This window comes from Hyaloscypha bicolor (genome assembly GCF_002865645.1).
Source record: "Hyaloscypha bicolor E unplaced genomic scaffold K444scaffold_124, whole genome shotgun sequence".
Taxonomy (NCBI): domain Eukaryota; kingdom Fungi; phylum Ascomycota; class Leotiomycetes; order Helotiales; family Hyaloscyphaceae; genus Hyaloscypha; species Hyaloscypha bicolor.
Window position 1 is genome coordinate 292,018 of NW_020194626.1, and position 26,228 is coordinate 318,245.

Sequence of the window (26,228 nt, forward strand, 5' to 3'; positions counted from 1 at the left end):
GGGTTGAAGGGGGCTTAGACTGCAAGACAATGCCTGTAAATAGAACAGTTTTCTTTTCATCGAAACTGAATTGGAATGGCTAATGAAAATATGAATGTGCCCAGAACAGCATGCTTGATGAAACTTAACATTTTCGGCCATTTCAAATGCCACAGTCTTAGTGCATATTTTGAATGCAGGATCAGAAATAAATCCGCCCAGAAGGGGCGTGTATTATGTCTTGGGAGTCCACTTCGAAAGAAGAGGTATTTTCTATTCAGCTCGAGATTCCCATTAATATGAGTAAACCGGTGCAATCGGAGAAGGAGGATGGCATCATGAGAGAGGAGGCCCACAGCAATGTTAGAGTTTGAAATGGTCCTTCCTTGCTTGAAATATCATGTTTTATCTCGTAACTTGGCTAAAGCAGCTGCAACTCCTCCACTGAGTTCATCGTCTTTCCTTGCCATTTCTTTCCTCTTCTCCATTGCTAATCTCTGCTCCTCTTCCGCGGCTACGGCTATCAAAATCTCTTGATCATCGTCATCGGGGTCCCACAAGTGAAATTGATCCACTGGCTCTGTCGGCTTTCCGGGTTCTTGTGGCTCTCTGGGTCTTTCTGCACCATTTAACTGTTCTTTCTCCTGTATCGCAGGCATTTCTCTTGCTGGGACCCTGCCCAGTGGCAAAGCGCGATCCAGGACACCTTCGCTGTCTTCCTCAGTCGTCTCCCTCCTAGCCAGGCCCTTCTTAGCAGCCTTTCTGGCCCTGAACGGTTCATCAACAACTGCACACCACCTCCTAACCTTCTTCTCGCCCCAACCACCAACTATAGCAATCTCCTCCGGCCTAGCATTGATGGCAGCTTTGACACTGCCAAAAGCGCTAACCAAAGAAACCGCATCCGTCTTATTAATACTCCTCGGCACCGTCACAAACTCGACCATCTTCTCCGCATACCCCCGACTCTCTGTCCCTCTAATCGCCCCAGCATTCGCATGTTCATAACTCTTATACAACTCTAGATATCTCGCCGCCTCAGCTGCACTCCAACAAAGTACAACCGTAACATTGTTAACCAAGCTCGTCTTCGACAGCTCTTTCAAACTGTCTTCGTGATTCCCGATATCGACCATGGTGAGCAATATTCGGAGGTTATATTTGCCTTGCAGGCCTTTGATTCGATTATAGATATATTCGGGGTGTAAACGATGGTATTTGAGGGAGAGGAAGAGGGCGCATGTTGTGAGTCCTAGGACGTAGTCTGCTGGGATGTCGGAGTATTCCCATGCGAATGAACGGAGGTTTGTGAGGATTGGGTTTCCCTTCTGCCGCGGGGAGACGAGGATGGAGGAGCTGGTTGACTTGGAGGCTATTGCTTGGGGAGTGGGCTGCACGACTTTAGGCCCAGAGGAGGTTGTAGCTGGAGGGGCGCGGTCGAGTCGTTGAGGTGTGGGTTGCTGAATTCGCTGTGGAGTAGGCTGTTGAACGCGTGGAGGGGCGGGTGCTGGACGTGGAGCTGAAGCTTCAGAAGCAGCAAGGGCTGCTAAGAAGTCGGCATCGGCGCCGAAATCGTCGTCGTCGTCCATGCTGTAGTGGCGTTGATGAGATTGTTGATGCTCGACGCCGAAGTAGGCGCGTGCCTAATTAAGTTCGGGGCATTCCCAGCCTCGACATTCAGCCTTGTGTCATATTGACAAGACCCAATCCAATCCGAGCAAAGAAAGAAAAAGCTCTCTGATTGAACAATGATAACGAAGAATTCACGATCAGAGGAAGACGTGCAATCATGGAACCCCCGGAAGTCGCCGGAAACAGGGGTCTTCAACGCCAGCTGATCGCCACGACGAAAATTGATGACCGCAATGCAGCAAGCTTATGGAATTCGAATAGGCTACTGACCTGGTAGGAACGAAGGATAGAACCCTTAGAGAAGTCTTTAAAAGGACTACTGCCCCAGAAATTTTCCACGGGCTGTGACATCTTTTGCAATTTCTTCCTCTCCCAAGTCATCATTTCTACTGCTTTCTCCTGCTTGATTCTAGGAATGACTCAGAGGCATCAAGCAAATACTTCAGTCCCAAGTGATCCAGATGAGGAAGGGATCTTGGGACCAGGTTGTGGATTGCAGCCAGCGAGAGATTTTGACCCGAACAAGGCTGAAAAGTCAGAGACACGCCACGTCCCCAAGCCCAAGAATGAACGAGGATTGCAGAAGATTGTCAGGAATTTCACTCCTTCGTGGTTCTCGGTGACCATGGGTACTGGAATCGTCTCGATACTCCTACATAATCTACCTTACAATGGGGACTGGCTTTACTGGATCTCGGTCGTAATCTTTGCTTTGAATGTAGCGTTGTTCATTCTATTTACTTTCATCTCAATTGTGCGGTACACAGTATATCCTGAGATATGGCTTGCGATGATTCGACATCCTGCCCAGAGCCTCTTCATAGGCACCTTCCCAATGGGTCTTGCTACGATCATCAACATGATCGTGTTTGTATGCGTGCCAGCTTGGGGGTACAGATTCGTTCAATTGGTATGCTTTGCCACTTCTCAAAATGTGCCTTATGCAATTTAACATTGATTAGGCGTGGGGATTGTGGTGGATAGATGTTATCATCTCTTTAGCATGCTGTTTCTACATGCCCTTCGTCATGTAAGATTACCTCTTATTTCCACTTCAAGCCAGCTCACAACTCTAGAATGTACGTCCATAGAAATCAGCTCTTGTCGATGACAGCAGTCTGGCTGCTACCGATCGTAGCTCCTATAGTTGCTTCCGCGTCTGGCTCGATCGTAGCCTCTGTTCTTCCCAATCCGCAGCATGCTCTGTGGACTATCATCATATCTTACATCCTCTGGGGCACTGGTGTACCACTCGCCATGGCTGTCCTCGTCATATATTTCCAACGACTCACTCTACACGCCCTTCCCCCACGAGAAGTGATCGTCTCAGTTTTCCTTCCTTTAGGCCCGCTCGGCCAAGGCGGATTTGCCATCATGAATCTTGGTTCTGTGGCCGTCGAAGTATTTGTCGAGACAGGAACACTGCAATCGTCGACAACGAATTCTGCTGATATCTTGTATGTCCTGGGATGGTTAGTCGCCACGATCATGTGGGGATCTGGGCTCGTTTGGCTATTCTTTGCTGTAGCAAGCATAACGAGGAGCAAATTTCCTTTCAATATGGGGTGGTGGGGATTTACTTTCCCGCTTGGTGTGTTCACCACGAGCACGACGCAGATGGCCAAGGAGCTGCCATCTACTTTCTTCAAGGTTTTGGGAACTGTATGTGATCTACCTTTTTTCCGGGCTTCCAACTGACGAGGGATAGATCTTCTCGGTGGCTGTAACATTACTTTGGATCATGGTTGCTGCTCGGACAATGAAGAGAGCTGCGACAGGGGAGATATTCTTCGCTCCTTGCTTGAAGGACTTGGAGGGGAAGAAAGCAGAAGCTGAGAGTAATTGTCCAGAGGAAATACCTCCTGTGTAACATGGAGGTTATCCAGTGAAAAACGTGTGTCGGCAACACGTTGGACAATGATGAGATATTGCCCCCCTTGAGGTAAGGAGGCAGTCCCTGCTGTATTGCCCTGCCACTATCCATCTCCTTCCAAACACACACCTGAAATCACAAGCTAGACAGCTCAGGCAACGAGTGGCGAATACAATATTTTTTCCTAACGTTGACACTTCTAACCTGTGAAAAATAGTGAGCAGTCGTCTTTAGCACTCCTTACATGTGATAATGCTAGCTGTCATTCCTAAATATAATTCGAGGCTGCCTGGGTGATATTGCAGCTGAACGCCTTCGACGCGTCAACTCTCAGGGCCCCCTATTTAGCCACGAGGCACGTGACCAGGATGAATGTAATTGTATGGTGCAAAACTAAATCTTTGCGTGTCCAATGCAAGGAATTTGCCTCTTTCACATGCAGAAGAAAAGCTTATTCCTGAATATGCGGAAGGAGAGCATCATGTCACTGCGTGCGCCTCCTTGATTTCGCTAAGCTACGCTAAACCATATTGAGTTCAAGCTTGCGACGTCATTTGCGCCTGCGCCACTTCTTCTGCCCCTCATGGGTCTGAATTGACAACTGCCCACCGAAACATCCCACATCACCACTACAAAAGCAAACACTTTCGCACTCTTCCCTCATACTACTTCAATTGGTCTTCTACACAAACAGTACAAAATCACAGATCAATTTCAGAACATCAAAAACGCGACCAAAATCATGTCTGCAAACACCGTTCACGTCAAGAACATCAGCTCCGCGACGAGCGAGAAGGAAGTCAAGGATTTCTTCTCCTTCTGGTAAGCCATTGTCCCTGTTCACCTGGTATATTAGTAGCTAACCATCTTCTGCAGCGGTAAGATTACTACCCTCGAGATCACTCCGGCTGGGGAGACTCAAAATGCGACCGTAACCTTCGAAAAGGAAACCGCCGCCAAGACTGCCCTCCTCTTGGACAACACAAAGCTTGGTGCCACCGAAGTCCAGGTCACATCTGCCTCGGGCAGCACTGATGATGATGGAAGCCACTTCACAAAGAACACCGAGCGTGACACCGACGAGCTCACTCAGGAGGAGAAGCCACGAAGCCGCATTGTCGCCGAATATCTTGCCCACGGTTACGTACTTGGAGACCAGGCCATCCAACGTGCCATTGACCTCGATCAGAAGCATGGAGTATCCACCCGCTTCGCCGCCACTATTACTGGCCTGAACCAGAAATACCACGCTACTGACAAGGCCCGCTCCGTTGATCAATCCTATGGGGTAACCCAGAAGACCAACTCTCTACTCTCTGGACTGACTTCCTACTACGAAAAGGCAGCTGGTACGCCAACCGGACAAAAGCTCGTCAACTTCTACACTCAGACCTCCCGCCAAGTCCAAGATATCCACACCGAGGCCCGTCGTTTGGCAGACCTCAAGAAGCAGGAGGGCGGTGTCTCGACTGTCCCAGGTACCGACAAGAGTAAGTGTGGCTGTGGTTCCGTTGAAAAGGACTGCCCATGCGAGCCCGGCCACTGCGCCTGTGCCAATTGCGGCAAGTCCGACGTCAAGAAAGTTCCAGGTTCGAACAAGACTACTTGCAGCTGTGGCGGAAAGACAGATATCTGTGGGTGTGTTCCGGGCGAGTGTGCATGCAACTCTTGCCCTAAGGCATCCATGGAAAGTGTTGCTGGCACGGAGAAGACTAAATGCAACTGTGGAGGAAATGAGAAGAATTGCCCTTGTGAGACAGGAAAGTGCGCTTGCAGCGGCTGCTCCAAGTAGATTTCTTCCTTTGGGTCAGCGTCAGGGTGTGGACTGTATGATTATTAGATTTTGCTGACATGCTCGTGCCCGTCTTGCAGCTTCTACCCCTTCTGCGCATGATGCTGCTACTGCTTCTACTGGCGTTGTCGATTCTGCGAACATTGCTCCATTGGAGCCCGAAAAGAAGATTTATGCATGATTTGGTCTTGCGCTCTTCGTTGTTTTAAGGTTATCGCATGACTTACGAGAGACTGGCATGGGAGTACGATGGGGTGAATATGGGGATATTGGTTGGGGTCGTTGGATGAGGGCACAGCGCACTGTTGAGATAGGCTTCGGTTCAATGCATTATGAGAGAGAGCATGCCAATTCTCGTTTCCGAAACTTTTATGTGTAGAGTCCGGGACTTCCGCCTATAGTTCCTCCTCTACTTTTGAAAAATGTTTTCATGTGATTTCTCATCTCATTTCCCTACAACCGCATAAATGTCCAAACCAACCCCCCAAACGCTCACGCGCTCAACCCCAGAATTTCCTACTTCGAGCTTCGTGGAGGGTCCGATGATTTGCTCACAGTTTCCTTCAAGTGATCATCGAGAGGTCCTTTCGGGTTGGATGAGAGGGCCTGGATAAAAATTAGCTTTACCAACGCCATAGGTTTCATAGCCTATTGACAATATAAACATACCTTAAGTTGTGACTTACTCTCCTCCTTGTTGTTGGATCCCTCGTTGACACCTTGTCCGTGGGATGGAGCATCTTGTTGTTGAGCACCGGTCTGCCTCTCTGGCTCCGGAGATTGACGACCTTCGTTTTGGGCAGACATTTTGTTTGAATTTGGTTGTTTTCTTTGGTCTGTAAATTTCTTGTTAACTTTGGTGAACTCTTGTAAGCGGGTGGTGATGATGGTGAAAAATGAGGGGAGACTCTTGATATCCCGTAGAAGTGGGAAAGGGGAGGCTTGGAAGGATCAGGTAGACGAATTATGGAATTGAAAACCTTACTTTGTGTAGAACTTCTCAATGAGCTTTGCGTGAGATTTTTGATAGAAGAAGCAGGTAGAGATGTTGAACTCGATGCTCCTTTAATATACTAAAGCATGACGTAGATGTGAATAACCCGCCTCTGGTCTGACCGAAAAGCGGCACTCGTCTTGAATGTGCCAAGGCAAATAGGAACATTGATTTGGAGTGGAGAGGAGTTGGAATCAATTTTTGGAATCTCCGAGATGTTTACGGGGAGTAGGGCTTTGGGCTTTCAATATACAATATCGCATGCGTATATTCAGAAAGGTAGTACTTGCAATGTCCAGCTTGACTTGAAAATGAGTGCCGCTTTTTCCGTTCGACAAGGCTGCGGGATCTTGATAGTGGTACGGATCAAGCCAATCAAAGTCCCTCCAATCAAACATCGCGATGGACGACGCGAAATTGGCTGGCTCCCTTTTAGTCTCAGTTCTCAATGCGACCACGTTGAACGCATCCAGCTCACAGAAGCCACGGGGAAGGACCAGGCTGACAAGTTATTCTGGGCCACGATCATTCCCATTCGAAAGGCATTCCTTATTCTCCCGTTGAGCAGCCCACCACCGAAGCCATGGCTCCGGACCTGAACACGATGCCGCCCTCTCCTCGGCCGCTGCCTTCGGTCCCGCGTCTCACTTCCAGGAACACTTCGAGACGGACTTCTACCCAGATGGCCCCACCTTCTATCCCTCCGACTTCACCCTCGTTGAACATTCTCCCCTCGAACCAGAACGCTGTAAATCACAGCTCTCCTCCCTTATCCTCTCCCAACATGGCTACGGTAGCAACTGGGACCGCTGGTGTCACCGTCGGTGATAACACAGGCGTGGGGACCGGCCCTGGTCCTTTGAGACACCCCAGGCCTTTGACTGCTGCTGATTTGCATCTTCAATTGGAAAAGGAGCAAGAAGCTGTGGTAAGAATGCCAGGCTGTCCCAAAATCCTCAATCCTAAGTAACGCAACAGGTCAATCGATTAACCCGCGAACTCTCCATGCTACGAGCAGCACAGAACGCCTCCGTCGTCTCCAACACGTCCTCCACATCCGCCGGTTTCCCCGACACAGGCGATCACAACGCAAATCACCTCCTCTCCGGTCCAAGCCACCCCGCTCCCTCCCAACGTCGACATCACCGCTCCTCTTCTAGCACAAGTACCCGAAGCATCACAGCACCCAGCCTGAGCACCGTCGGCGGGATAGCAGGCAGCACTGCACCATCCACAACAGCAGACCGCACACGCGGCAACCCACCCCGCCACGACTCAATCCCACAATCCATATCCCTCAGCCGGCAAAACTCCATGAGTGGCTCAAGAAGAAGCGGAGCCAGCAGTCCCGCCCCCTTATCCTCCGCTCAATCGAGCTACCAACATCCCGACCACTTCCCTTACTTTTACCAACAGCGACCAAGCTTAGCACCGCACCGAGATCCTAGTTCCGGCAATCTGAATACGTTGAATAGCGGGAATGAGCTGAGGGCAGAATCTGTCACGAGCGTGCAGACGACGGGACGGTATGAGGAGACGGCGTATCATAGACATGAGCTGGATGTTGTTAAGCGAGAGAACGAGGCTTTGAAGCGTAGGATTAGGGAATTAGAGCGGACTTTGCGGGCTCGGCGGCAGAGCGATGCGAGTGTTAACAGAGTCAGAAGCGAGAGTGTTTCTACAACGGCTAGTGTACGAGAGAGCATTAGTGGCGTTGGCCGGGGCAGAGAGCGGGAAAAGGATGGGGAGGACGATGCTGTTCAGGTTGGAGAGAGTGCGAGGAGTTCGGGCATGCTGCGGTGATGCTGCGGTGGTGCCTGCTTGCTACGGAAGGGAAGTGAAGGGGAGGGAACTGAGTCTGTCATTACGCTTTATGATGATTACGAAAGGCGCTACTGATCACGAGGGAACTGGACTGCAAGTCAGGAAAAGAAAGGCGTTTGTTGTATAGTTCAGACAAGGGCGTTGACCTTCTTTTAGTGTGGTAGGTGGACATGCCAGGATGGATTACACAATGGAATCAGTGGAAACATCATGCTAGGATTGCAACTGGTTGTGATGATTTCTGCTTACTTTAACCCTTTCTCCGTGCTGGATCCTTCCATGTCTGAGCGGTTGCTCGTTTCTTGTGATTGATTTGGCACAATACCTCTTTGCCTGTGCCAACTGCCCTTTCCCCCCTTTCCATAGATATGGCAAGTGCCTCGAATGCGGTCTTGAGGGATTGCTACATACGATTTGTTTGCGCCGCTGATACCAACCTCTATGCACAATCTCAAGCCTTCATATGATACCCTGCTTCTCATAGAATCATGAAAATCATCTCGCGCGCGCTCAAAGATTCTTTAGCTTTGAACAAGTGCTGCAGTTTGCAAAACAGCTCCCCTTGGTATACTTTCATAGCGTCATAACATTTGTTGAGCTCTGATCTCACATACCCGAGATGTGTCTTAATTTCCCTGATGGTGTCGACATGCATTTGTCTGTTGCGATTTTCCTGGCCCCCTTGGGCCTCCTCCAAGCCTTCTTCCTGGATCAAGCCATTGCAGCGATCGATGTCTTCCCCGACCTCGGGAACCACCGCCTCATAGGCGTCGATTCCGAGTTGAATGTTGAGGATTTTCTTCCATCATACTTTGATAGCGTCTTTGGTCAGGATCATAGCTTCCAAGTGCTGGCCATCAACTTGACTGGAATGCAATCGGAAGAAGACCCTGTCCAATGAGGAGTCAAGTTTGTGCTGTTCCCACCTCTTGGGCAGAATCGGTGGCAGTGCTGCTCGTGCTGAGGCAATTGCTGATATTTGCCGTTTCGCTGTTTCCTTTCGAGGTTTCGATTGGTTTTTGTTGTTCTTCGCAGAGCGGCCGTCAAGGTTGCGTTGACTGGTTTCTGTGCGACACGCAGCACCTCGTACCAGGGCAGTGACATGATAGCAAGTAATGATTTGCGAACGTTTCTCGTGATCTCAATTATGGTCTTTGTGTTGTTGATGACGGCCCTACGTCCACTATTCAGCAGAAACGATTGGAAAATGGTCGAGGAGTCTGCATATATACAAGATCTTAAATCTTCCCGGAAATTCATTAAGAGTGACTGCACTTGCTGCTCCTGTCCAAATACAAAGACAAAGAGGTTTTTGCTCGGCTGCGAGATTGTGTTCTTTGTCATTCCCCGGCCGCTTGTTCGGAAATAAACACTACATTGTCGAGACTGCACTGCCTTGCAAGTTGTGACCGAAGCAGCAAACCTTTCCACCTGATCTACTGAATTCTTTACTCCTCAATCTAAATGTTGTATCGACTTCTCTTTTGGGAGTGCACCAGTCCTTGAGCATAATTTTTGGCTGTGAATAAGTACCCTTTGGCATTGGTTTTGTTAAGAAACGGTGACCTCCAGATTAGACGGCATCACCTCCAACAGTTGCTTCCTATATCCTCACGTTTTGATTTGTATCTACATCAGCAAATCATCAATGGCAAGGGAAGACAAGGGCCAATAGGCCCGACTCACTAAATTGTAAAGTCTTCGCACTGGGGCAGATCGCAGACGACTTAGCCAAGATAGACCTGTTAGTCCGAGGATTGGTGTGGAAAGAGAAACTCAACCGGGATAACGCGTTTCACCTAAGATTTCCGACGGGTTTCAACTGGTGGTCGCACCCCTACACAAAAAGCTGGCAATGCTCATGATTATCGACCGGCCAATGGCCAACCACAGCATCCAACTATAACCATACTCCTGATTTCTCTGCTCAGCTGGAAGGATTAAACATTTTCTTTGACACAGTGAGTGCGGCGCCGTTACTACCAGAGCACCCAGTACAGCCAACAGAAACAGAGCCTTTCCATGACCAAGCCGGTCCTATGAATCCTGGGCAGCCATTTGGAACTGTAGCGGTGCAGGCCCAACAGTGGGGCCCGCCACTGCCCATGAATGGAGACCACCGAGAGGAGAACCTCGAGTTTACGGTCAAGTATACAAAGCGTCGAACTCCATGTTATGACTTATTTTCCCTTCAATTTCTTGGATGGACGGTCTAGCCAGGTTTTCGGCTTCTTGTAGTCCTTTTAGGTTTACCTTCCGCTCCTCATCATCTTTCGAAAGTTTGAGTAGTTTGTTCAACTCTGTATTCATCGTGCCGAGCTCTTTCAGCCCATCTTCAAGCTTGGCAACCCTCTCACGACACCGAGAAATCTTATATTTACATCGGAATATCTTATTCAATTGCCAAATTAAGGTACCGGTAAGTTTCATCGCTGATCCCATTTGGCCATCGTTTTTTGGAAATGTAACGATTTTAAGATACCCCGCCGTTGGGGAGGGGGGGGGGGGGGGGGGGGGGGGGGGGGGGGGGGGGGTGATGTTACCGCTGGTCTTCGGCCGCCGAAGGCAGAACATTTGACTCTCTGGGTGATCAATTTGAAGAGCGGGCTCTCTCTGATAGTTCTGCGGGGATCTGGCCTGCTAAAGTATCGAGGTCCGCACGATTGAAGGCCCGTTGTGGCCCTTTTATAAAGTCGAAGACTTCATAGAGAAGGAACGAGAGAATTTGAGTGTGAAGATCCCCAGTGAGCTTGACAACTCCAGAAAGTCGGTGTTTTCTCTGATTGTCGATTTACATTTGACAAAGAAAAACATATCAGCTAAATCCAGAGATTAAGGGGTTTGATCCTTACCCACGAGCCATTCAAGAGGTAATTCGGTCCTATTTGCTTATCATCTACAGGGCTAGTTTTATCTTTCTGAGAATATGGGGCTGGTAGGTTTGGATTTGGACATTATTATCAGCACGATTTTATATTACTGAGTCTATGTGGTTTTTCTCCCCGAGGGCATCGCACGTTGCTCGCTAGCGGTCAATCCGCTGCCTCTTTTTCCTTACTTGAAATGTGATACTAACGCTATCACACATTTCAACGTTTCCTGAGTTCCACTCATCCGAAGGAGACTTGGGGAGTTGCTCTACATTGTCCTCAAGACCGTTCATCCACCTGTGAATCCGATGCTGATCCACGTGGGCGATCAACTGATTTGTGACTGATTCATGTTAGCCGTCATCCGAGCGGGAGATAAAGCCTGACTCCTGCTCCATCTCGTTCAAGATCCCTCCAAGCTTCTTCGCAATCTCTGTCGCCTCATCAAACTCTTTTTCGGCTTGAATCACGTTCCGTGTTGCTGCTTGGCGATCGACGAAAAGGCCGAGATCGAAATCTGTTGTTGTTGTTTGCTTGGAGCCTTTTGCTCTCCTTTTTTTGAAACTCTTGGTATCGCATATTATAATGATTCCTTTAGTTCTCTAAGATTCGTTCGGCGTTCTGTAATTGGAGTCGTTTCTCGATAAACAGGTTTCGAGCAGCTTCGTGGGCTTCTTCACCATATCGAACTTCTTCGTGGACTTGGAGGCTGAAAGTTTTCTTGCGGCTGAGAGTTTCTGTTCCTTGGAGAATGCTTAAGATCCGAATCCTCAAGCAAATTATATGCTTTGAGGACTTGCTTTAAATCTCTCCAAATAAGTTCCCTCGGAAGCTCCAATTCTTCTATTGTCTCCGCCAGCTTCAAATCGGTCTCATTTTTCAGCTGCCAACACTGTTCAAGAATATCACGAGCCTCTTGTAGATTTGCCAGTTTCTCCGCTGGAGATTGATCTTCCGGATGGTCATCAAGCTCTCTAGTCAGTTGCGAGAAGGTTATGTTTAGGCTCTGTATTTGGCGTACTGCGTGGTCAACTTCCTCAATGTACTCGGCAATGAGGGGTTCGCAACGAAGGACCGTATTTAATTGCCGAAGCAGCTTCTTAGCCAGAGCCAAGGCAGGGGTTGGTTCGCCATAGCTGTTTTGATAAGAGACGATCTCCAGGTGATAAGCTGGCAATGGCGGATTCTGTGGGGATTCGACAACACCGGGGGATGGAGATGCTCCATCGAGAAAACTGTCTTTGCCTTCGTTTCTTTGGCTTTCGTGATTACCATGCGAGGTGAACATTGCGTTGTTCTCTGTTTCCGTGAAATGTTCTTCTGCACGGATTTGATTGGCTTTGGGCTTCGATATCGCGGAGAGGTCCCAACTCTACCGCACCCCTATTGGTTGGATCCAGTGACCCTTCGAACATTTTGCTCCATAATATCGCTGTTAACTCTTTGAAAGCTTTGCTACCAAGAGTGGACCCTATGGAAGTTCGCAACTTGGTATATGTGGCTTTTCTGGCATTCGAAAATAGTTTGGTGGTACACCTTTTGGAAACCCTGAAGCGTCGGCGCATGGCTGGCATCTTTCTGGAACGCATTGCGTCCGAGTTCATGAGCACAGCTGAAGTCCCAAGTTCGCGCGATAATGTAATTGATTGTGGGGTGAGGGTTGTTAAAACACACACTTCGAATTGTTCACTTCTATCTTTCTTGAACAAAGACAAGAACTGCCACTGATGTTGTTTGGACGGAAGTCTCCTACAAAGAAAGGGAAAAAACGTGAAACCAGAAAACGAGACTAGTCTACAGATCCCGGATTGAGTTTCTTTATGAGAACCCAAATAGTTTCAGAGGGAATATGCGAACAAGGTCGAATGAGCAAGACAAGCTCATTGTATCCTGGCAAAAAAACTTTTCTCTGCCATCTCACGAACACATGATATGTCTTTTCTTAAATGCATCCCCGAAGGCAGTAGGGAGTTCTCGAGGCAGGCTGTCTATCTCGTGGTTTATTACTCATTCAGCAGATCATATCAAATCATACTCGACATATGCAAATCTTCCGTCAGATTACCCCAGAATTTCTCCAACTGCGAATCATGGACCGCAAAATCTCAGGCAGGAGGACCTCAGCAATTCTGGGGAAAACCACCCACAAGACGATACAGAAGAAAACCGAAGTTGATCAAAATGTAATCACTCGTCGTGTTGTAATGTTAGACACGAGATTGGACCACAGATCACGTCGGATGCAAGTGCACGTGCAAGAGTCATTGCGAGCTCTGGATTGCCCAAGGCCATTGCAAATCTCCGGCAGGCCAAGAAAGTCGCTGCAGACTTGGAGATATCGTTCAACCAAATAATTCCAGGGCGACAACCAGTACAACAAGCTTCAAGCCGTGAATACCAGAAACTGGCCGGCCCCAACTCTGGTACTTCATTCTTGTCACAATCTCAATTGAATTATGACGATGTTGTCTCACAGCAGGCAAATTATAAAAAGGACCCCCCCCTTCTACTAAAAAGGACCCCCCTAAAATTTTAAAAAGGAACCCCCCCCTAGATAGCCAAAACCACCAAAAAAAGAGTTAATGCACGCAAAGATCGCAAAGTAGGGAGTTGCATTTCTCATAAATAGAGTTAATTAAAGCTAGCTAGAAAAGAACTCAAGTGAAGCGTGAGAACTGACTAAGCGAAATGATCGTACTAGACTAAATCCAGAGATCACACGGTAATAGTACTATAATAAGAGCCTTATATTTAGTAGTATCTGCTTTGGTTTCTACTAGGTCCCTTAACCTCTTAGCTAGGGTCCTTACTTTTAGCGTAGGAATAATCCTGGGCTCTAGGGGGCTCATAACCAAGCCAGATCCCGTGACTTCAAGGGACTTTACAAAAAACTCCCTATTCCGCCTTATTAACCTACCCCAGATTCTCGATTCGGATTACGACATTAGCTAACTAGTATTAACTTCATTAAGCTTAGAGCTTATAATAGCTCTTAGGCAAAAAGGGGGGCTTATCACGTGCTATCTCTCTCAAAGATCATGAAAAATACTACTTCCTTCTAATATTTTTGTATACTCGTCTTATGAAACTATTAAATCTAAGTCTAATAATTACTTCTCAAAGCTCTATATATAATTCTAGGGGGGGGTCCTTTTTAAAATTTTAGGGGGGTCCTTTTTAGTAGAAGGGGGGGGTCCTTTTTATAATTTGCCCTCACAGCAAGCCACAATATTCCCAGAAAGGCGGTGCTCTGGAAACAGCAACCGAGTTGCACCACAGCCAGTGTCTACTCTGTACAATATAGGTGCAAGAGCAACAGATAGTACGTTTTCATCTCCCCAAAAAGTAAAATTCTTGAAGCTAACCTACCTTTTGCAGGGTTCCACCATCCCAGAGAGTATAAAGGGGCACTATATTCAGTACAGTAGTCCACGAACAACATTATTAACCAGAACACCCACCAACTCGACAGCAGGGACATGTCTATCACGCGGCTAGGAGGGGCTAACTCAAAGTTCAGGAAGTTCGTGGTCAGAAAATACTTTGAAGAGCAAGTGATTTCGCTGCCTATCTACACCCACAATGGCAAGGGTTTACAAAGAATACGGGAGGAGTGTACTGAGGCCCACAGTACGGGTGACCATAGCGACCAAAAGGGTCAATGGCTTTTTCCGCAAAATCGAATTTTTGGAAAATCGCATTTTTGACCTATTACATATTACTTACTTGAATTATTCCACTTTTAACGTATCGTATGCATTGCGCGGTACTAAAAATGCCTCCAAAGATTAATCTTGAGCCTTATAAAAATGAGATTCTTAGTTAGGTCTCTGAGAAGCATATGATCCCTGAGATTTTAAGTAAAATAAAAGGGATTCTACAGGTTAAATATAGCCTAAAAACACTAAAACGAGCTCTCTCTAATTAGGGTATATCGCGCAATAGGAAGAATGGGTCTCCTGAGATTAAGAGAATCAAATTACGTATTTCTGAGTTATTTGCGGGCAATTATAATAATAATATAATTCTCTAAGTACTCTCAGTTAAGGGGATGCCTCTCTACCGCCGACAGCTCGCGCGATATAGGCTAGATCTTGGCCTTATTCGGAGAATGATAATAGAGGAGAGAGAGCAGAAGTACTAATAGCTTGTGGGTATCGTGCGAGAGGAGCTAGACCATGGGGGGATTAAAGGCTATGGAGCAGGCTTAATTAAGATATACTTCCGTTAAATAGGAGTTACTGCTTCTCGTAAATTAATCTATAATATTATTAAGGGCCTAGATAGTAAGGGCTATAAGCGTCATATGAACGATATATAGTATAAGAAGCAAGAGATAGTAGTCAAAGGCCCGGATTAGGGGTAGTCTCTTGATTAGTATAATAAGCTAGCTCTATAGGGCTTCTAAATCTATACTACTATTAATATTTATTCTTGTAATATTATCTAATACTATATAGGCATTTCTAATTATATGGCATATAGTATACTTGGCCAGTTCCTTTAGGTACTCAGAAAGCTTGGCTATTATCCCCGAGTAATTTCCTTTAATAAAGGAAGAGAGGTTCCTTTTATTACTAAAGTCTAATATGCTTTCTCTTATATAATAATACTAATTCTTTCTTTTAAGAAAGTCTATTACTTTGAGACTAGTATAAAGAATCAAAGAATCGAGTCTTAGTAGAGTTAACTTGAGAAATCCCGGCTATATTACTAGTATATTCGTATTTATACCTATTTATATAATTCTTTTACTTGGGCTAATCTAGTATAGGACTTTTTTCAAGCCCTTATAGTAGCTAGGGACTTTAATAGTACTCTTGCGGACCGAATTACTATACTAGCTATTTATATGCCTATTATATAATATACCATAGTATTATATATAGATATATGAAATTACTACCGGATCCGGAAAGATCCAAAGAAGAAATACTATATAGCAGGTATTCCTGTATTTCTCTATAAGTATATAGCTATTAAGTAATATGAACTTCCAGTTAATAAGGGGCTCTTGGCTAAATTAGAGCAAGATTATATTAATTAGGGTAAGTTATTCCTATAATCTCTTTCTTTTTCTAATTTAGGTAGTAGCTTATAATATAGCTTGACTCAGGGGCTCGTGCAATTCTTGTTTAAGTAAATAAACCGAGCCCTAATATCTTTTTACTACTAGTTTCCCTTCTTAGCTCTAGGGCCTCTTAGTTAGCTAAACTATAAATTTATCTTTATATACTAAGATTATTAGCTATAGATATTAATAAATACTTGCCGTATAATACCTTAATATAGTACAAATTATAGCTTGCAAATATTGGGATTAATCCTTTAAGCCTTATAGAAAGAACTAGTAAACCAGACGGTTCTAGGCTTTATATTAAGGTATATTACCGCCTTTGGCTTACCGTATAATATTATATTACTAGTAGAAACTCAAGCCTATGGCTAGGACTTGTCCTAAAGATTAAAATTAGTACTAAAAAAATATAGCGAAACGGATCTCGCCTTAGATAGCTAATCTCAGAGAACTAGAAGTTTATAGAGATTATATAATCCTAATAAAGAGAGATTAAAGGGATAGATATTAGTAGAGAAAGTAATTTGAGTAAGTCAGATAAGGAGGAGTAGGATAAGGAGTAGCCGGATAAGAGAGACTTATTAGAGCAGGAGGCCTAAGAGAAAAAGTAAATCTTTACTTAAGGATCTTGCTATATCTTTATCTTTATTATATAATTTACTTATAATTATACCTTCTTTCTTCCTTTACTTGAAAATGCCTCCTAGAAAGATTTCTGGCTTTCTCCCAAGATGCCTTATATATAGGAATACTCTTAATAAGCCTGGCTAGTTCTAGTATAAGTAATATAGTATAGAAACCCCTCGTTTGCCCGATTTATATAATTTAAGATCTTAGTATTATAGTACTTCTCTAGTTAACCTTATAATATCTTTCCCTATATTCCAAAATATAAAAGAGACTACTATTGAGATTTTAGATAGTAATCCGGTATCCCCTATTAGCAGCTCCTATTATATGGCCTCCTCTTTTCCTCTTCTATTACTTGAGGAGCTCTTTACTAAATTTTATTAAGCCCGGGCCGAGCCTAAATAAGAAGCCTCCCTAATTAAGTAAGAGAAGGAAGAGAAGGCCTTTGTATTATATAATATATAGGCTACTAAACTATATCCAAATTATCCTGGTTAGATTAAATTAAGGCCAAGATTCTCTAAAGCAAGCGATTCAAGCCTACTCCCCTCTATACCTGCTACCTAATTATATAGGCCAAGAGTTATTTCTTATATAATGACTATAGCCGGTTCGTACTAAGCTTCTGCTGCTACTACTACTAAAAAAGAGCAGAAACGTCCGAATACTGGCTCCTTTACTCTCTCTTATTATCCGTAATCCCAGATAGGAAAATCCAAGTTTAGGTCTCAAAGAGAGATTATATAATTAGCTCTCTTTAAAGTTCAAGAGTATTATGCCTAGCTATCTAATAAAGAGCTTGACTCTTCTTTTCTTATATCTTCTTAGTTCCGTATTCTTGATATATATATACTTTCCTTACCTATTAATTATATAATACTTATATTATCTTAGGGAATAATATTAAGTATAAGGTCTTTGGAATAAATCTCTTGAGACTTGGGTATTAGGATAATAACCTAATACGAGCCTTTATTATTAATAAGCTTATAACGAGTATTTCAAGTAGAAGATATGGCCAAGTATATAGTTATATAAAGGAGCTAGTTCTCTAAACTAGGGAGTATAAGACTTGAATAGCCATAGCTTGGAAGGATAGAGATAATTCCTTTTTGCAAGATTTAGAAGAGCTTCCTTCTGGGGAGATTTATATAATAGGGGATCTTTTATCTTACTTAGTTATATTAGTCCAAAAGGATATTTATAAGTTCCAGGCTTATTTAATCCTATTTACTAAGGATAAAGACCTTACCCAGAAAAGCCTTTAATACTATTAAAGGAGATATAAGGCTATTCTTATATTACCTGAGCTATCTAAGCTACTATATAATAGAAAAAAGAAGTTACCTCCCTTGCTTCCCTCTTTAACCCCTCCTTTAATAGGATTTACTTCTTCCTAGTCAGGAGCCATTAAAAAAGAGAAGTACCCGGTTTTGCAAAGCCGTATCTTATTATATAATCAAGTAGCCCAAGAAGTAAGTTCTTTTACCGAGCTATTCCTCTACTTTTAACTAATATTTATTTCTAGCCTGCCAAAGTAACTAAAGCCAAGTATATGAAAGTCGAGCCTGCTATTAAAGTAGAGCCGAGACTAGTAGTATGTTATATAATACTTATTTAATTTATATACTAATATTGCTCTGAGAAGAAACCTTCTTCTAGCCAAGTTCTAGCCTTACTAAAAGAAGCTATCCCTCCTCTTCCCTAATTCGTACTTCCTAATTCCCCAGAGACTATATATTAACGTATGAATCAGTAATCTATAACCCTCAAGTATAAGAAGATAGCTAAAGAGTATGAGAGTATCCTTCTTGCTAAGCTTTAAGAGCTTAAGGACTCTATAGAGGAGGAAGATATAATTCAGGACTTGGTAAGCCGTACTTTTGAGGAAAAGAGAAGTTTAAGTAATTATATATGGGAGCAAATATAATCTCTCTTGGGTCCAGGAGTATTTTATTCAGGAGAATAAGCTAAGAAGCAAGTTGGGGCAGATTATATTCAGACTAAGAAGGATTAAGCTCTAGCTAAGAGAGAGATAGAGGGGGCTATTCTGCTTACTCAGAGTATATTATATAGTAGAAGGATTAGAAAAATATCTATAAAAAAGGCTAAACAAGTTGAGTCTAAGGGTTTAAAGAAGAGAGGGAAGAATCTGAGAAAGAAATAAGGCTTCTTAACTTGGTTTAATACCAAGAGATTCTATACTTATTATATAATACTTTAGGACTAGATTAAATTCTCTTTTTCTTAGTTTTTAGGTATTTCCAAATTAAATTATAATTATAAGTAAAATTAAAAGAGAGCAAATATTAAGAGCTTAATATAATCTATTAGGTATTATATAAAAGCCAGGTAATTATATAATATAATAAGAGTAGTCCTATCTATTTATTTATAATAGAAGAGATACTCTGGCCAGGATAATATCTAGGCTTTGAAACCCGGCCACTTTATATAATTTGAGGGGATTTAGGCTATCCTCTACTATTACCCTCTCCTCTATTATTATTAATATCTCGAGTACTATATTGGGTTATATGACTATAACGAATATAGTTACTATATACTCTATACCACTTTTCTCTAGGAACCCTTAAATATTTCTCAAAAATGCCTTAACTATTTTGGCAAGTAGTATAAGGAGTTTGAGTATTAACTTGGCTACTAGATTACTTAGTATAGATTATATAAACTTAGGAAAAGCAACTTATACTCGTTAGGTCAAGATTATATTAATAACCTCAGGAAGAAGTAGAATATTAAAGGTAATAGTAGTATAGGGACCCTTAATTACAATATCTGAGGGTTCTGGATTATTAATATTAAAGGTATACTTCTGCTAAGGGCTACTATTAATAACTAAGGGCTGGAGCTTATTCCCTCCTATACGAAGGAAGTACTAAATATTATTAGAGGCGTCTATACGAGTCCAGACGACTAGATCTTATTAAACTTGGGCTGCCATTATATATATATAAAGTATTATATATAAAGTATATATAAGGAGAGAGAGAGAGTAAGTGAGTATATATATATATATATATATATGAGGAAGTTAGAGGGAGGATTAGGAGCTAGGGGCCTATTTTATAGATATCTGGGGCCAAAAATGACTCAAATAGAAGCCTGAATAATTCAGATTAAGCTATAAATCAAGCTGTGAATCATATAGTTATTTGGTATAGTTCAGATAATGCGGGCAAAATAATTGGCTAGGGCCCTAGAAATAGGGCCATAAAGCTATGAATTATATAGTTATTTAGTATAGTTCAGACTATAGGGCTAAAATAATTGGCTGGGGCCTTAGAAATAGTTATATAAAGCTGTGAATCATATAGTTATTCAGTATAGTTTAGATAATAGGGTCAAAATAATTAGGTATGGCCTTAGAAAAATAGCGAAAATGGTGAAAATCAGGCATTGACCCTTTTGGTCGCTATGGTCAACCAGACACAGCTAGCTAGCGGACAAATCCGAGAAGCGAAAAGTGATTTTCTGATTTTCTGATTTTCGTACTGGCGCCCCGTACACACACCCCCCTCCCCCCCCCCTCCTCCCCAAGGCAGAATTCCTAATTAGGGGTATAGCACCCACACGTGACTTTCAGCTTGGATAACGCAATAATAGTAAGGCTGCTTGCTTGTCTAATTAACGAAGTGAGAGCCCATACTACTACGTGAAATCGTACCAAAATTGGGCCGGGTAGTATAATATAAAATTGAGTATTTATTATAAATTACTATAGTCAGGTAACTATAGGCTATAAGCCTTTCTAGGATAATACTATTAATAGGATCTAATAACTTCCTTAATATTCCCGAGATTAGAAATAAGAAAATTAAACTATTAAAATAAATAAGAAGCTGGCTAATTACTTTTTTTTAGTAATTAATTAATAAAATCATATAGGAATAATATTACTTCAGTTTTTTAGTACTTATATTACTAAAAAGTATATCCTAAACTTAACTTCTATTAAATAACTTAGTAAATTTCATTAAAATAATACTATAACTTTTAATAAATCTATTACTATATTATAAAGCTATTACTAAATAGGCTTATATAAATATTAATTAAGAAGAAATTATAAATAAATTAAAAGATTTATATAGAATCTTAGTTAATTCATATATAATCTAATAATAATTATAAGAATAAAATATCTAAATATATACTTAAATAGTAAATATGCCTTTTTTTTATATATAGATTATAATCCTATATTATTTAAGAGATATAAATAAGGAAATACTTAAGAATCTTAAAAATTATAGCTATATAGCTTTAATTACTAGAATTATTTATATATATAAAAAGCTTAGTATTAGTTTACTAATAATATATAATACCGTTATATAGTTATAGAAGTACTATTTATATAAGGTTAGTAAAGTTATTTTTCAGAAATAGGAATTATAGTATTATAGTATTAATATGCGATCCCTAAATCTACTAAGCCTAAAGGGATCTAGTTTACTAGTCGAGTTACTAATAGGATGCGAGATTATATAACTATATCTCGTATCCTATATCCTATTACCTATATCCTATTACCTATTACCTATATCCCGTATCCCGTATCCCGTAACTATATATGTAACTTCCAGAGAAATAACTATACTAATACTAGAAACTTTCTAAAAACACGAAAAATAGTATCTTTCTCTAATTATATATAAATTCTCTAATCCGGCCTAGTACCAGATTTCCTAAATACTTTATATATTTATATTACTTCTAAGATTTTGGTTATATACTAAAGGCTATGGCCTTTTATATATAACTTCTCCTCCTATAATATCCTCCTATCTCATATATTTATTTTCTATCCTATTTATACTTAACCTATTTCTTTATATCTAATTATATAGTATTCGTATTAATTAGGTATTTAAGGGTATTTATTAGCTTTAATTTCATTATAAAATTAGTAGGATTTAATTCTCCCTTAATTTACTTAACTTCCGTAATTTCTTATTATTTATATATCTAGTAAAGATATATTATATTAATTATTAAGTATTTCTCTCGAGTAATACATAATTTAATGAAATATTTATATAATAATTTCAAATTCATATAAATAACTAGTAATAGTTCTATTTCTAGTATTCTATTAATTATAGATTTAACTAAAGCACTTATATTAAAACTATAAGCCATATTATAGAGTTCTAAAACTAGAATACTTCTAGTAACTTTCTTATATTTAATAAAAAACTAGTAAATAATATTAGTATATCTAGTTCTATTTACTAGAACTAGAATATATCTAATCTAGAAAAAAAGATCTTTATTATTTATAAATAAAGTATTTATAAAAATAATTAAATATAAGAACTTTTTTACTAGCTTTATAAATCTTAGTTCTCTAGTAGTATTCTTAATTTACTATTAAATATACTTATTAAGTATCTTTATATTAGTTTCTAAGGATTTAATAACTTAAGTAATAATTAATAGGTTATATAAAGCTTCTAGTTAATAGACTAATATAATATATATTTCTCTTATATATTAGGTAATATATTAGTCCTTAATAAAAAGATTTAAATAAATAGTACCCTTACTACTTATAATAGTAATATTTTTTATAGAAATAGTTTAAAGATTCTTATATTAGTATTTTTATATAAAAGTAATTCTAGTAGTATTTATATAAATAATATCTTTATTAAATTTGAGATTATAATTAAAAGTAAGGAATTTATACTCTTTAGCTAAGAACTTAGCCTTATAAAGCTTTAGTTATTTTATTTTTATAAAATTATTAGTTCTAATAAATAGGGTATTATTAGTTTAAAGGCTAATAATTCTAAAGAATTACTTATTATAAAATAGGCAAGAGTTATAAGTTAATTATTTTATAGAAAGCTTATTAATATAATAGGAATAATAAGTCTTAAACTAGTAGTTCCTAGCTTCTAGTATATTATATAATAGTTTTATAACTTTTAAAATAGAATTATCCTTTAGATTTAGCTTTCTAGTAAGCTTATAAGATAAATTAATATAGAAATTATAATTAAATAAGGTTATTAATTAGATATAAGCTTATAAGATATTATATAAATATAATTCTATAGTATTTATTATTATAGTAATAATACTAAGAATAATTCTCTAGCTAATATATTAGATAATAAGTAATTATATTAATACTATATATTTCTTACTATTATTATAAGCTTAAATAACTAGTCTCGACTTCTTAAGCTCTTTCTTTATATCCTTATTCTTAATCTTATTAATAAACCGGAAGTTAAAGATATATATTTCCTTTAATACCTGAGATCTGAAAATAACCTTAAATATATTCTTTTCTAGAAAGCTAGTAACTTTAATTTAATAGGAATCCTTATATAGTTTATTATCTTATAAGAATACTATAATATTCAAGATCTTATAAAAGTATTTTCTATTATACTTTAGTAAATAATAAGAGAAATTATATTTGTATTATCTTTAGCCTTATTATTAGATTCGGGAATAAGTTTAGGTTCGAAGCTATTAGTAATAACCTTAATATCTCCTATATAAAAGGGCTTTATAAAGATTAAATAAAAGGTAATATTATTATATAATAAAGCTAGTATATAATTCTCCCTATTAATAGCTACTAGCTTATATAATCTATCCTAATTACTAGGTTAACTAGTATTTCTTTTATATTAAATAAGAATATTTGAATTCAGGAATAATTTATAAATATTAGTAATACTAGAATTATTTTAGGTATTTAAAGTATTTATAATTTAATATCTAGCTTAAAGCTTTTAAATTTCTATTATTACTTTCTTAAGTACTACTAATTATTATAATATAGTAAGTAATAGGGTATTATATTTAGTTATTTAAGATAAAGTATTATAAACCAAAAAAATTAGGATAATACTATTAGGTCTTATAGAATTATTAATAGCCTTAAAAGCTATTTGAAATATAATATCTTTATTAATTCTATTAACTTTAGCTATAATAATAAAATAAGTATATTAGATTAGGCTATAGTAATATTCTATAATTTTAATAAAGTTATAAGCTTTTATAAGAATAATCTTAACCTTAGTTCCTATAGTATTTATAAGCTAAATAAACTTCTTACTAGTAAACTACTTTCCGGTATTTACTATAATCTAATTAGGAGAGCCTAAATAATTATTAATCTAATATTACTTAAGTATATCTCAAATATATATTATACTAATATTCTAGAGCTATTAGCTAGTTTAATATTAAGTACTTTTATTAATAATATAAAATATAGGCTTACTAGAAATATAGAAAATATTAATAATAATAAAGTAATTAAAGCTAATATTATTTCTTAGATTAAACTTAAATTATTTAAGTAATTAGTTATATTTCTAGTATTACTTATAGTACTTTATAAAATATTTAAGGGCTTTTATATTAATATTATAGCCTATTTATTTTAGTATATTTCGGAGCTTATTAATAAATAAATAACTAAAATAATAGTATAAATATTATAATTTAATTTCTATAAGAAAGCAAGAGTTATAAATAAAGAATTCGGAAATAAAGCCTTATAATATAATATTCTAAAATAAGAAAAAGTATTTAAAATATTATATTATAGGTATATATTTTCTAGTAAAAATAATAAGATAATTAGTAAGATTATTAAAATAAATTCCTAGCTTATTTATATTAGCTAAGCTAAATAAAAATAAAATCTTTAAAAATATAATATAAAATTATATTTACCTAATTAGTATATTTATTATTATAAATCTAATAAAAGATATAGATCTAATACTAAACTAGATATTAACTTAATCTTTAGTAGTTTTATTAAGTTTAATACTATTATTAGTTTACTAGAAAGCTTAGAATTAGTTAGAACTAATAATTAAGTATCTAGAGATTCTAGTATTAATTATAACTTTATAAAAGTAATAAGTATTATATCTTAATATATTATTAATTATAAAAGTCTAAATATCTTCTATTAAAAATTTAATAGGCTCTAAAATATGGTTTTTACTTATTATCTAGTATATAAAAGAAAGAAAAATAAAGTTATTTATAAAAGTATTAGCTATAGTTATTAGTAAAATAGAAGTAATAGAAGTAGCTAAAAAGCTCTTAACTAAAATAAAATAGAAATCTAAGTAATATTTCTTTTCTTTATTTATTTCTGCTAATAAAGCCTTAAAAACATTATTTACTAGTTTATTTTTATTATTCTTATTATTCTTTTTGCTTTTAGCTTTAGTAATATATTATATATAAGTATTACTAAAGTATTTATTAAAGTTATAGGTATTTCGGAATCTAAACTAATAAATATTTCTATTCTTAAATCGAGCTTTCTTAGCCTTTTATTTCTCTAATATATATTTCTATAAGTAATATTCGAGTTTCTTATATATAAAATATAATTTCGGGATATAATTATTATAATTATAAGGCTTAAAATAGTTATTATAGGTTCCGAAGTTATAACTAGATTTATATTAATAATTTTTAAAGAAATAATAGTTTAGAGAATTCTAAAAATAATATTATTAATTAGTAAAGAAAGTTTTGGGATTAGCTTATTATTTATTCTTATATATAGTAATAAATAACTAAAACTTATTAATAAGCTAGCCGAGATTTATAAGAGGGTCTAAGATTATATATTTATATATCCGGGAGCTTTAGTAAGAGATAATAATCTTATTATAGAGGAATTTGGTATTTTATAAATTAGGTATAAGACTATATTATAGTTAATATAATTTATTAATTAGTAATTAAATAGTCTTAAATATTATTTTTTCCGGAAATTTAGCTATTATAGAAGCTAATATAGTAATATTTCACTTATCTAAATTTTAATATTTAAATCTAGGGCCTTTAAAAAAACTATAAATATTAATATAAGCTTTTTTATATATATATTAAGAGAGCTAGTTATTATAGAAATAGTTTTGAGCTAGTTTCTTTAATATAATAGGAAAAGCTCGTATTAGTACCTCTTATAAAAGCTTTATATATTAGTAAATATTAAGGAAAATAGTAAGTTTATAATTAAAATTACTATTAGATTTATTATATTTTTACTCTTTAATATAAATCTTAATAACTTCCCTAATAAGTCTTATAATTAAAGGAAATTAGGGATTATTTAAATATAGTTATAATAATAATAATAATAGGAATATATTATTTATTTCTAGAGCTTTTATACTAATATATAAATCTAATAGAAATATAAAATATAGTAATAAAAGAAATAATAGTAATATAGAAATATTAAAAATAATAGGTTCTAGGTATTTATTCTTTATAAAAGTAATAAAACCTAATAAAATTAATTCCTTAATAAGATCTAATCTAGCTACTAATATATTTTTATTTAATTATATATATTATTTATTTTTCTTTATAATAGTATATAGGATATTTATAATAGTATTAGTATTACTATTCTATTATATAAATATACTATTATATTAAAAAGTCTTATATAGGTATAGTATTTCCGGGAATTTGAATTTATTAAAGTTCTCTTAATAAGTAAAGTTTTTAAAGTTATATCT

The 26,228-nt window shown here is 38.2% G+C and overlaps 7 protein-coding genes across 7 annotated transcripts; 4 read left to right on the forward strand and 3 right to left on the reverse strand.

Annotated features, from left to right (window-relative positions):
* Positions 1–182: 182 nt before the first annotated feature.
* K444DRAFT_616743 (uncharacterized protein) lies at positions 183–1,763 on the reverse strand. Its single transcript, XM_024880982.1, has one exon. It carries the CDS (start codon positions 1,566–1,568, stop codon positions 378–380), a length of 1,191 nt encoding a protein of 396 aa, XP_024732583.1. The 5' UTR covers positions 1,569–1,763; the 3' UTR covers positions 183–377.
* Positions 1,764–1,939: 176 nt separating this feature from the next.
* On the forward strand, positions 1,940–3,669 carry K444DRAFT_616744 (uncharacterized protein). The gene is made up of 4 exons (XM_024880983.1): positions 1,940–2,521; positions 2,574–2,641; positions 2,688–3,273; positions 3,320–3,669. The coding sequence occupies exons 1-4, from the start codon at positions 2,027–2,029 to the stop codon at positions 3,479–3,481; spliced, it is 1,311 nt and encodes a 436-aa protein (XP_024732584.1). The 5' UTR covers positions 1,940–2,026; the 3' UTR covers positions 3,482–3,669.
* Positions 3,670–4,078: 409 nt separating this feature from the next.
* On the forward strand, positions 4,079–5,276 carry K444DRAFT_595634 (uncharacterized protein; the record flags this gene model as incomplete). Its single annotated transcript, XM_024878400.1, has 2 exons — positions 4,079–4,306; positions 4,361–5,276. Exons 1-2 carry the CDS (start codon positions 4,227–4,229, stop codon positions 5,274–5,276), a joined length of 996 nt encoding a protein of 331 aa, XP_024732585.1. The 5' UTR covers positions 4,079–4,226.
* A 1,419-nt stretch (positions 5,277–6,695) lies between these two features.
* On the forward strand, positions 6,696–8,350 carry K444DRAFT_616745 (uncharacterized protein). The gene is made up of 2 exons (XM_024880984.1): positions 6,696–7,198; positions 7,249–8,350. Exons 1-2 carry the CDS (start codon positions 6,854–6,856, stop codon positions 8,071–8,073), a joined length of 1,170 nt encoding a protein of 389 aa, XP_024732586.1. The 5' UTR covers positions 6,696–6,853; the 3' UTR covers positions 8,074–8,350.
* A 402-nt stretch (positions 8,351–8,752) lies between these two features.
* Positions 8,753–9,695, reverse strand: K444DRAFT_76638 (uncharacterized protein). The gene has a single exon (XM_024888693.1). It carries the CDS (start codon positions 9,436–9,438, stop codon positions 8,929–8,931), a length of 510 nt encoding a protein of 169 aa, XP_024732587.1. The 5' UTR covers positions 9,439–9,695; the 3' UTR covers positions 8,753–8,928.
* Positions 9,696–11,317: 1,622 nt separating this feature from the next.
* K444DRAFT_633232 (uncharacterized protein) lies at positions 11,318–12,252 on the reverse strand (the record flags this gene model as incomplete). Its single annotated transcript, XM_024883590.1, has 2 exons — positions 11,318–11,481; positions 11,655–12,252. 2 exons carry the CDS (start codon positions 12,250–12,252, stop codon positions 11,318–11,320), a joined length of 762 nt encoding a protein of 253 aa, XP_024732588.1.
* A 2,474-nt stretch (positions 12,253–14,726) lies between these two features.
* K444DRAFT_616746 (uncharacterized protein) lies at positions 14,727–15,205 on the forward strand. The gene is made up of 3 exons (XM_024880985.1): positions 14,727–14,847; positions 14,893–14,947; positions 14,999–15,205. Exons 1-3 carry the CDS (start codon positions 14,806–14,808, stop codon positions 15,106–15,108), a joined length of 207 nt encoding a protein of 68 aa, XP_024732589.1. The 5' UTR covers positions 14,727–14,805; the 3' UTR covers positions 15,109–15,205.
* The last annotated feature ends 11,023 nt before the right edge of the window (positions 15,206–26,228 follow it).